Consider the following 12793-nt stretch of genomic DNA (forward strand, 5'->3'; position numbering starts at 1 on the left):
AGAGCATTAGGGGCTCTTCATGAGAGGGTGTATGTGAATCATTGTAACCCTGAGTTACTTGATTTAAAATGATGATATAATTATCTAAATCCTATCATAATTGAGAATGACCGGGAGGAAGATCCTATTCTACAAACCAAGACATCCAATTAGATCAAAAGCTTCCAACATTAAGTCTACTTGCAATGGATACTATAGGTATATCATCATCCCCTATCTGAATTCTATCACTACAACAAATTGTGCATTTTGCGGCGGTTTGCCTCCGTAACAGGCGTCGCTATGCTTCCTGCGACGACGACCGCTGGACCAACCGCCGCAAAGTACCATGTGCATGTAGCGGCGTTGAAGCCGCAACAGATGCACACTAAATTATTTGTTAAAAAAGCAGTCTTCATCACCTCTCACAAATTATTTGTTACCTCTCACAAATTATTTATTTGATGCATTCAAAATTGTTTCGTGATCATCACGGTATGACTCCTTTCTTTGCAATTATATTATTAAAAAAAATTATATTGCAATCAACACCATTACTAGAAGTTATATTGCAATCACTCACCTTGCTATCTTTCTTTGCCCATGACCTGATACATGAGTATATGATTGTGGATGTTCTAAGTATAATATCCATAAAAGCCAAATAAAAAAAAAGGCTAGCTAGAGATAATCCACTCAACCTGTGTGCCTTGACAGAACTTTGGCAGCTAAAGATAATTATCCATATACTATAACTAGTTCTTAATGGTGAGTGGGCAAATATATATTGCATACTGATAAAACATTATAACCATATCAAAAATTTCAAACCAAAAGCCACCAATTAAATGAATCTATCATAACCATGCTGATCATGAATTCACATACCATTTAAATTTCAAACCATGCGTATGGTACCATGAATTTGAAAACAGACCATTTAAAGTACTGATGATTCAAATAAAACAACATTACAAATCCCCACAAGTTTCACAAGTTTGTGAATAGGAAAATTACAAATCCACGAATTGCATATTACTAAAGCTCATTACAAAGAGCATCCAACATCCACATGCGAGGTTCCCCTTCCAAGATAGATAGTGTGTGATTCCCTTCCAAGAGTGCACAATTCAACCTGTGAGATGACAAAAACAGAGGCCAATTACAAGTAAGTGGTAGAAAGCAAAATATGTTTTGTTCATGTACATTTGATGCAAATGAAAATCATAAAATAAGCCAAAATGCATAGGCCACTAACAGAACCATGTACATAAATGCAAATGAAAAACATAAAGTAAGTCAAAATACTCACTTCACTGTGTAGCCCGTAGACATGTTTTCCGATTATGTCCTGCCCCGCTGCAAAGAACACAGTGGGAAGTACGCCTCCCCGGTCCACTACCTCTAGAGGCACCACCAATGCGCCTTTTGATGGGTTTGAGTGGGTCACGCAAGTATTGATCAGCATCATTGGCCACCACATGTACAATTTGTTTCACTCCATCACCTTTCTCCAATTTCTCCAACTTCCTTGCTTGCTTTAGAACCGGTTCATTTGTGTCCCGGAATGTTTCCGGTGCTCTACATGCTGCTTTACACATTCGCCTACAGTTTTCCCTCAATACTGTAAATCTACATAGATCCATGGGGTCCCATGCACCCAATTGTTCCCCACGCAGCTCAAGCCCCTCTTTTGAATCCTTGGTCCATCTCCCCATAATTAATGATGAGGGAATTCCAGGCAGGTCTAGATATCTACAAACAACAAGAATATGATTGCATGGAATGCCATATGATTCCATCCTCATACAAGAGCACTTGAACTCACTGGTTGTTTTGCACATAGTCACATTCCATCTCCTACTGGACAAAGAAAACCTTTCAACAAAGTAAATGATGCAAGTTGAAGTCTCCTTGAAAAGACTAACCTTTAGCATCAAACACCGGTGAACACCCTTAGAGACAAGCCTGAAAATGTTGTTCGTGTAATGGTTGGAAGCTGACTTTTCAAGCCTCTTCAATTGTGTTTGCGGCACATGGTCACCGTGCATTGATGCAAAATCTGCTTCAAGTTCCCTTTGTCGCTGATAACTCATATATCGAAAGAAGTTGTGCATAAAATCAGTCAAATTGTTCCATGAGTCTACAAACTTCCCAGCTGGGGCATGTAATCCCTCAACCCGAGAGGTTGTACGAAAGCCCGCAAAGAATTCACCCCGCATATATGCAACAGCCCACATCTTCCTCCGCTCATACAAATCCTGAACCCAAACATTGTCTTCACACCCACATTCAATAACCATTTGAGCCCACCTGTCCTCAATCTCCATAATTTCAAGATCCCAAAGCATGCATCTTGAAAACATTTGAACAAACTTGGGTTCTGAAACATTGCTTACTGCATTCCAAAGAAGATGCCAAGCACATAACCTGTGATGCGCATTTGGAAACACACTTTTAATTGCATTTTTCATTGCCAGATCTCCATCTGTGATTACTGATACCGGTGTTTTCCCCCGCATTGCATCTAACAAATTGTGAAGCAACCAAACATATGTCTCCTCTTTCTCATCAGAAACTAAAGCTGCAGCAAAGATAATTGTCTGATTGTGATGATTAGCTCCAGAGAAAAGCACAAGTGACCGCTTGTACTTGTTTTTCTTGTATGTGGCATCAAATGCCAACACATCCCCAAACAATAAATAGTTGTCCCGGCTGATTCCATCACTCCAAAACAACTTGTCCAACCTTCCTTCCTCATTAGAGGTGTGTTTCCACATCAAGTCAAGATCCTTTTCCTTCAAATTACGTAAGAAACCGATCACACCTCTAGCATCACATACTTCCACCTTCTTCTTTTTAAATTTTTCATTGTACATTTGTCTAGGTCCAAATGAAACATTTTGATATCCACCCATCTGGTTGGCAAACACACCATAAGCCTGTGGAGTTGTAATGCTTGACTTCCTAAAGCTACTCAATTGAGTAATGTCAGCCTCATTCATTCTCCTATGAGTAGGTACCAATCCAATCAATTTTTCTTCAACAAGTACATGATTATGATCATCACAAACAGATCTAACATGCCAACGCTTGTTATCCTTATGAACATGGACCTGACAATAAGCCTTACAATCACATCTTGTGGACTTTTTCGGAAAACGCTTTCTCTTTTCACCAGCATGACCATCAACCTCTGGCTCAGCTTTCTCTTTCCTTTTACCCTCCCTGAAGCAAACAAATCTCTGTTAGATTACATCTCCGTGATTGTTTTTGAGAACCTTAGCCTTCCTCGCCGCAAATCCATGCATCCGAGCATACCAACTGTAGAACAAGTAAGCAACCTCACGATCCGGAAAGTGATAGGTGACTATGTCATTGACAGATAGTTGTTTGAAATTTACAATCCCCAAATCTTCTAAACCATTGATAGCAATCTCAGTTGGCGGCTTCACATCAACATTTTGTTCTTCAACCCCATTTTTAGACTCTTTTTCACATTCTTCTTCATCAGAATCAGTCCCTTGTTCATCTCCACTTTCCTGTTCTTCATCAGTCCCTTGTTCCTCATCAACAGAGACATGTACATCTCCTTCCCCTCCTTCAACCATTACTTTAACAACATGCTGAGGACCCTGGCGCAGTCAAATTAAATAAATTTCCCCAAATCAAACAACTCATATACTAAGAAAACAATACGCTATAATTTAATTTAAAATCACACATTATCTTTGCTGCAACACTTCTCATGGAATCAAACACTTTGCCACTGGAAACCATATTATGCAATTTAACTGTTACCTGAAATGCAGAGGAATCAAGTGCTGCTTCATCAATCCGAGTGTTCGACCTAGACTCCTGGGTATGGGAAGACATATTCAACAGCCAGCGAACCCACCCTTTCCCACCGGCGAAACCGTTCCCACCAACTAACGCGAACAGAGAACGAAACCCGTTCCCACCGGCGAACCAAACCGTTTCCACCGCAGAACCAACCCGTTCCCTTCGGTGAACCAAACCGAGCTCACACTACTGCATAGGAAACCAAGATCGAACACATTCATTAGAAGGTGAAAGCTACTACCTCTACAACATCATTAACGGAAGGAAGATGGAGTAATGAGAAGGTGAAAGCTACAGCGAACCTATTGATGAAGAAGAAAGAAGAAAGCTACAGAGAAGGGGTGCTTCAAATCTGGTTAGGATTTGAGGATAAAACCTCACGAACCCTAGCTGTCCTGGAGTTGTTGATGAGGAAGAAAGAAGAAAGTTGGTTGATGATGAATGAGAATGAATCAGGTTAGGAATTTGGGTTATTTTTAGTTAGAAAGGAGTATTAATTTACTGTAGTTTGTTTAAGTTGTATTAATTACCTGACCCAATTAGTAGTTTGTTTAAGTTGTATTAATTATGTTCCAAATTTAACTTTTTACTGATACAATTACCTGACCCAATTAGTGCAAATCATATTAAGAAAATTACTAACTATATAATTAATTATATATAATATATTGAGTATTTTATTTTTTAAAAATTTAAAAAAAAACCTGCTGGACCTGCACTAGCAGGTCAAAAACAGGTGGTGTAACCATGGACCACAAAAAAGTGGTCCATAGTCCGTTGAGAAAGAGAAGACTAATATCTCCTCTTTTATCCTCCACTAGCGTGTGACACGTTGGCTCATGATCTGGCAGCAAGGCACATGAGAACGGCTTAGAGAGCTGGAAACCTAATGAAGTGATGGTCTAGTCTAATAGGAGTGACAGATTAGGGGGCTTAGTTGCACTGTAGCACCCACTTCCCAATATTTAGTGATAGATTTCAGTTTTTATCACTCCTAGACCTAGAGCTGTCAATACGGGCCAGCCCGACCCATATGGGTCAGCCCGTATGGGTTGGGTTGAAAACGGGTTGGGTTGTGTCAACCCGGGTCTTAACGAGTCAGGAAAATATGAACCCAACCCGGCTCGCTACGAGCTCACGGGTTGGCGGGCTGGCTCGCGGGTTGAGTGAAATAAATATAAAAATTGAGAAATTGGATTAGAAAATGTTTAAAATGCTAAAAAAAAATAATTTCAAAAAAATATTTATAGAAATTGGTATCAACTCATAAAAAAGAGGTTTATCAACGCAATTATTTTTATCTCACATTTGCAATATAGAAAAAGAATTTAGTTTACAGGATATAAGAACACAATTATTTTATTGTCACATTTAAAATGAGATAAAAAATATAATAACAATAAATAAAACATAAAAAATTGACTCAAAATAAAAGAAATGAAAATTTCCATTTTTATATCTAAAATTAATCCATAAAACTAACCTGGAATTAAAGAGAAATAAAATAAATTTTTTAATAAAAAATAACTCTAACCCGACGGGTTGGCTCGCTTGACCCGCGGGTTGGCCCGTCTAACCCGCGGGTTAAACGAGCCGGGTTGCCCTAACCCAAGTTCTTTTCGAGCTGGAATTTAACCAACCCAACCCGGCTCATTTAGCCAACCTGTCGAGCTGGCCCGTGGGTTGGAAACTATATTGACAGCTCTACCTAGACCTTTACTTTACGTGTTACTAGGCGCTGTGAAGCTGTTAGTTTTGATTGGTTTGATGTTTGCGGTTTAACTAGACCTATTAGTCACCACTACCGCCAATCTTGCCTTGGGCTCCTGTACTTGTCTGGCCTTTTGCCCATTGAAATGCAAACTGCCCATCTTTGACAAAAAAAAATAAAGGCCAAAGACCAAAATCCTCTCTTTATTTTCTGAAGGCTCAGCTCCCAAACGTAACTTTCTTTTATTCTTGATTTTATTCAACTTTTGTCATTATTATTTTTCTCTATTATGCTTCTCGAGTAATTTTTACTAATATATCATAGATTAAAAATGGTTTTAAATATTTTTCTTCAATAATGCACATATATGTTATAGTTAAAAATAAATACCTTTTTACGGAATTTTTCAGTTTTAAAATATTTTATACATATTATTTATTATTAAATAAGTTTAATTTTTTAATATTTGTCAAATGCAAAACTGAAGATAATTTCAGTGTTTTTTTAAAGTCAATTTTAAGTTGATGAATGTTTTTATTTAATGTAAGTAGTCGAATATTTTTTTACAATACAAGTATTTTCATTTTTAATTATTTTTTAATATATTATTACAAAGAAAATTTATTATTTCTTAATGTATTTTAATATAAATGTATGAGATTTATATGGTTTAATGTAAAACTCAAGTCTCCTTTACATATAAATTGAAATTTTAAAATTTTAAAACTATTTTAACTAAATTATTTGTTAAAAACTATTATTTTATTATTGAATTTAATTTTAATATTTGTGAAATACAAAACTCAAGTAAATTTTGAATTTATGAATGTTGTTATTTAATGTAAGTAGTTGAATGGTTTTGGACAATATAATTTTTTAAATTTTTAATTTTATTATTGTTGAATATATTTATTACAAAGTTTTTTTTTGCTTGGATGCTTTTAATACAATGCAACACTTGAGTTTTGCTTATGTATTTAATGCTAAAACTCAAATGTGCTTTATATATATATATAGATAGATAGATTGATCTCTTAAGGTTTATGATGATTTAACTCAAATTTTTTCTAACCAATTTTAACAACTCTTTTGCATTACTTTCTTTCTCTCGATCACTTTTTAATTTTTTGTGTTATTTTTTCCTTTTTGCAATTAACTTATCCAACGCGTATTGGTTGCCGTAATAAAAAATGATTGTTTCAATCATTAGATTGAATGTTCAATTCCAATGAGTAATTTATACGAAACAAGTTAGTATTTCCTGGAGAAAGGCTTTGAAGTAAGTGTTATAAACGACATGATCAAAATAAGAGACTTGATTGGTGGCTGATCAAAGCGGCTTGGAAGGACTATCCCTACTTAATTTCACAGTTATTTACTTATTTGACAACCTTTCTATATGCAATTGCCTAGGAAGTGTGGTCCTGTGCGCTTTGGGGAGTGGTTAGCGCCAATGCTCGATGTTCTTAAATTTAACGTTAATGAAGCATTAAACGGGAACCGGGTGCAAGCGGGAATATTGGTGGTGCATGTGGTTTGAAACTATCATTATTTCTTGTAGTGTCAAATGAGCCTATGATGGATGGTGATTGTGCATGCAATTCTTAACGCCGTACTGTTTTGCTAGGAGTTTAAACTTTACAATATATATAATAGTTTAGACTGAATCTTCTAGCTACTGGAATTGGATGAGGGCACAATGCTAAAAATAAGCCGTGGAAATTAAGCAATATTCGAAATTGTATCAATTTCCTTTGTAAAGAGATTAATTGCTTTTTGGTGTGATATTTATAGGGAGGAAAATTACTTTGTGGATACCTTGCTGCTTTAGATCGACCGTCTGATTTATGCGCATTGCTAGTAGGGTTGCCCTGTTTTTTCATTTTTGCCACTGATGAAAGAATAATGTTTCATTCACACATTTTTTTGAGGTGGAGATCGGTGGAATGAGAACAGAGATATGAAGAAAATAAAAAATAAGAGAGAAAATATGAGATGTTATAAGTGATAAGATGAGAGAGATAGAAATAAAAAAGGTGAAAATTGAGTGTTTAAAAAATGAAGGGTGTATATATCATTATTGCTCATGAAATCAAGACTTTGGTCTTTCTTCATTTGAATAATATTTTGCTTGGTCAATAAAAGATATATAAGAGAGTTGAATAAGGGTAATATATATATTATGATTATTGTTTGGGATAGACATGGTAATAATAGAATTATTATATTATATGAACATTGAGAAGTAAATTAAATTTTCATCATGATAAAAAATACAATACTTTTAAAATTTATTTTTCTAAGTTATGAAATGATGTTAACTGAATAATATATATATATATATATATAGCAAGTAATAGGGAAAAAGCTAGCTATTGTTTATAACTAAAAGTCTAAAATCAATCTTTTCACCAAAGCTAGTAGGAGTGATGTACGTTGTTGGCATGGAATAGGTATAGGCGTATAGCAGTAGAGTTTGGGAGAGTGAAGAAGGAGTTTGGATAACAACAACTCGGATCTTTGAATCACTCCACCCAGTACAGCTGTATAGTGTGCAGCTGGTCAAGGTACTATTTTCGTATATGCTTGCTAGCTAGCTTTATATATGCAGTGTTTGTTTTTGCAATTTTGATGCTAATCCAAACTCATCTTTTTATTTGTCTTTTCTACTCCTTTTCCTTTTTATTGTAATTGCAAAACGATTCACACCTGCAATTTCTGCTCCATTTCCTTGCAATATTGTCTACACATATTTTGGCTCTATTATTATTTTGAGGCTGGAGATCAGAAACTTTCTTTTGCCCGAGCGAGCGTATTCAACAAGTATATGCTTAACAAGGAAGTGTTTTGTTTCTTCTGCTGCTCTGCTGCCAATACAACACCACTACCCCTACCCCGGCCCTACACCCAACAATATCACTCTAACGGTCTTCTTTTCAATACTATACTAGTCTTCAATTCCCGTTAATGTATCTCTATATGGAATGGAATGTGTGTTTGAATATGGTTTAGACTAACACATGAATATATTCTTTTCTAGTATCACTAATAAAATTATGTCATGTCACAACTATAATCTTTTATAAATGATTTTAAATGAATTGACATAACTTAATTGGTGTGAATGTGACTAGAAGATTTCCTCCTGGTTTTAATTTTATTGTTTTAGTTAAAATTAAGAGTAAAATACATTTACTCAACCATAAAGTTTGATGTGGTAGTTAATTTACCTTATTCCTTACTTGGCAGTTTGACCCATACTCATACTCATACTCAGGGGCGGAGTCAAGATTTGAACATTAGCGGATTACGGATTTAAACATAAGGGGACTAAGAAATAATAAAATTCAAAATTTTCACATATATATATACAACATGTGCAACAAATAAATGTTTGACACAGTAAGTTATAGAAAAATGCAAAATTGTGAGTGAGAAATTTGTTACCATGGAAGCATTGAGTACTTCATAATTTTGTGAAAACTAATTGGTTAACTAATTTTATTTAAAATATAGGCTATCTTCAAAACAATAAAATAGGCTAATTAATAAAATTTAAATTAATTTTAGTTATTTAAAATATAGACTCATTCATGAAAATGTAAAAAATTTATATTTAATAGAATATTGATTAATTTTTAAATGTATTTTTTATTCAAATATAAATTTGATACAATTTTTCTTATCATATTTTGTCCTTATCATGTCATGTTGCTATCCTATTCACATATCATGTCATATCCTGTTGCTATCCTGTTCACATATCATATCTTATTCTGACCACCAAACGGTCCTTAGACATGATGCGATAAGAGACATGATAATGTTATCTTATCCTGCTGACACAACAAACAACAAATTACAACAAGATATGATTACTGCTATCTCATCATGTCTGTTTATCTTGTCCACCAAACGGGCCCAGTGGTCATGATAAGATATGATATATGAACAAGATAACAACATGAAATGATAAGAGCAGGATAAACTCTTATCATATCCTGTGTTTGAGGTGCACATGATAAGGACATGATATGATAAGGAAAAATGTATAAAAGTGATATTTGAATAAAAAATTCATTTAAAAGTTGATCATTCTATTAATTTAAATTTTTATACATTTTCATGAATGAGTCTATATTTTAAAATAACTAAAATTAATTTAAATTTTATTAATTAGCCTATTTTGTTATTTTCAAGATAGCCTATATTTTAAATAAAAGTTAACTAAATTAAGAATATTATTATTTGAAAAGTACTTTATATTAAAATTATAAACTATTATATAAGTAGATAAATAATTTTAAATAATAGGAGATGAAAATAGAAAATTAGTCTATTACTATTAAAAAATCAATATTTGTAACCAATTGGTTTTCACTTAATTGTGACACGTGATAAATAAGAAAAATTAACTAAATTAAAAATATTATTATTATAAAATTAATTTATATTTAAATTATTATATAAGTAGATAATAATTTTTAAATAATAGGAGATGAAAATATTAAATTATTCTATTACTATTAATAAATTAATATTTGTAAGTGAGTAGTCTGTTTTACTATTTATGAATAATAATTTTATTTATTTTTATATTTATTAATTAATATTAGTTAAATTAATATTTTTACATTTATTAATTAATATCATTATAAATTATATAATATTAAAATAAATTAATTTGGAGTTAGGATACTGAAAGAAAATATATAACTGGTATCCTATCATGTTCTATCCTAAGTCCTTACTCCCCCCTCATAATAACTTTTACACATGATGGATATGATAGGATAGGAGACATGACAGTGTTATCCTATCCTGCCGGCGCAACAAACATCAGATAACAACATGATATGATTACTATAATGTCATATCCTATCCGACCATGAAGTAGACACAAGTTGCTCGGTTCGGTTTTGGCCGGATCACAGTTTTAGTGGCAGTCTGAGCGGTTGTGAAAAAAAAAATTGCAAACAGAGCAGAGAGAAGAAGAACATAAATCACTGTTATTCTGAAAAGAAAATAATGTTACAAATTTTGACAAAAGGAAACAAATTACATATGATAAAATCGGTGCTTGCATACGCATCAGAGTCCTCTTTTGATTCTTCTCTCTCGATCTTCATCTCTTGATCTCTCGGGGAGAAGAATAGAGAAGTAGGCAATAGAGCATGCCAGCAACAACGTCGACAGAAGGAGATGAGAAGCATACAACGAAACCAAATCGCGGAAAGGAACCACCTTTTTTAGAGATCAATCACTCCACCGCAGGTAGAATAGTAGAAGGGTTGTCATATTTGATGGTGGGGGCGGATGTGGTGGTGAAGTGGTGGTTGGTGTGGTGCTAGGGTTTAACCTGCTGGGGTTGGTGCCGCCGGAGTGGATAACAAATCAATGATGAGACATGCATGCAAGAAGAATAAAGGCTTTGGAGGCACATGGTGGTGGGGGTGGTCGCGACAACGGTTTGTTATGGGTGGTGGGGATGGGTGCGGTTAGGGTTTGTTGAGGGTGGTGTGGTGAACCGTTGCTAGGGTTCAAGGGTTGGGAAGTGGGTTAAGGATAGTATTTATATCTTAGGGTTGTGGGTGGGCTGATGTAGATTGGGCCTGGGTTAGATTATTATTTTTTAAATCTGGTTCGGTCGGGCTAGAGCCTAAATCGAAACCGACCGGTTCAACCCTAGCGAACACATATTTATTGAACCGATCAAAACCGAACCGAACTGAACCGAACCAACCCATTCATTAAAAACCGGCCGATTTGGACGGTTCGGTTCAGTATTTCATGGACATCCCTACTGTGAAGTGGAATGACACTGTTACCAAATTAGTGACTGTCTCACCTCTAATAATCATATTATATGACATTGAAAAGTCAGTTGGATTATTAAATATATGTGGCAGTTGTCCTCTATTAGCCACGTCCCCAATTAATAACGAAAATTAACAACAACACTAAAATTAAATTGGCGTATCTTATTAAAAATGTGATGTTATGTGAACAAATATAATAAATCTCAACCGTTAAATCTTATCATGAATGATTCAGATTAAAATATAAAATAATATAATTTTTTAAAGTGATGACATGCAGTTTCAAAAAAAAAAAAGTGATGACATGACTATTAATTTGAACCTAATAACTTAACATTTTGGTCTAAGATGTGAAGAATATAAGTGTTCTCACTTGAGAAAGAGAAGATGAATATCTCTTTTATCCTCCTCTAGCGTGTGACTTGAGGCCAAAGACCAAAAACCTCTCTTTATTTTCTGAAGGCTCAGCTCCCAAACGTAACTTTCCCTTTATTCTTGATTTTTTCCTTATCTCAATCTCTGATTCTCTTCTCTGCATCTCTTAAACTTGCTAATGCTTGATTGATCTCGATCTGCCATCGCTGATTCTCTTCTTCGCTTCCTGCTTAGGTGGGGAGCGGGAAATTGATTGCCATTTTTCTATGTGATAGTATTAGACTCAATAATGTTATCTTAACAAACCATTTCCACCTCCACCTCATGTAAAGAAGAAGAAAAAAGAAAAGTAATGAGTGATATGATTTGTGATGTAACAGGAAATGCAGAGAGAAATAGGAAGAAAAATGTGTGGAAATGAGATGGAAGAGAAAGTGAGGTGTGTATATATCATTACTCGTATCAGACTTGGGAAAAAGAGAGTGGTTGAGGTTTTTTACAGCTATACCTCTGCTGCTTCTTGCCATGAAAATGGTAAAAAGCTTCTTGCATGAAAATGGTAAAAATGGGGCAGTTCAAAAAAGTTACTAATGGAGAAGTAGATTGGGTACAGGGTCCTCGGTGTGCAACCCTTCGAATGGAAATGCTTTACATCATTAACATATTGTCATTTTCATGATCCATTGATTGATTTAAAATGCGCATCAGCAATCAAAAACTGGAAACGAAGAAGAGTGATGTTATGGGGGGGGGGGGGGGGGTGGGGAGTAGCTGGTTGCAGAGAGCTGTTACCATGTGACAACCTTTCGTTCAAATAGAAACTATACGGTGTGTTTGACCTATCAAAAAGTAAATGTTCTTACCTTTTCACTCTAAATCCTTTAACAAATTGATCAAGCTAAGTAACACACAAGTATATCTACTAGAGAGTAACACATATATGACCTAATGTTTACTCTGTCCCACATACGCACACAAGTGACCCAATTACAATTTATATTAAATTTTGAAGCGAGATATGTAGCATTTATTTTCATGTATCTTTTGTTCTAGCCACGACTTTTTT

At 34.6% G+C, this 12793-nt stretch overlaps 1 protein-coding gene across 1 annotated transcript; it reads right to left on the reverse strand.

Moving 5' to 3' along the window:
* Positions 1 to 1292: 1292 nt before the first annotated feature.
* Positions 1293 to 4571, reverse strand: LOC130737339 (protein FAR1-RELATED SEQUENCE 5-like). The gene is made up of 4 exons (XM_057589084.1): positions 4527 to 4571; positions 3781 to 4008; positions 3301 to 3614; positions 1293 to 3207 (listed from the first exon to the last, which is right to left on the reverse strand). The coding sequence occupies exons 1-4, from the start codon at positions 4569 to 4571 to the stop codon at positions 1293 to 1295; spliced, it is 2502 nt and encodes an 833-aa protein (XP_057445067.1).
* Positions 4572 to 12793: the final 8222 nt, after the last annotated feature.

Source organism: Lotus japonicus, chromosome 2 (assembly GCF_012489685.1).
Source record: "Lotus japonicus ecotype B-129 chromosome 2, LjGifu_v1.2".
Taxonomy (NCBI): Eukaryota; Viridiplantae; Streptophyta; class Magnoliopsida; order Fabales; family Fabaceae; genus Lotus; species Lotus japonicus.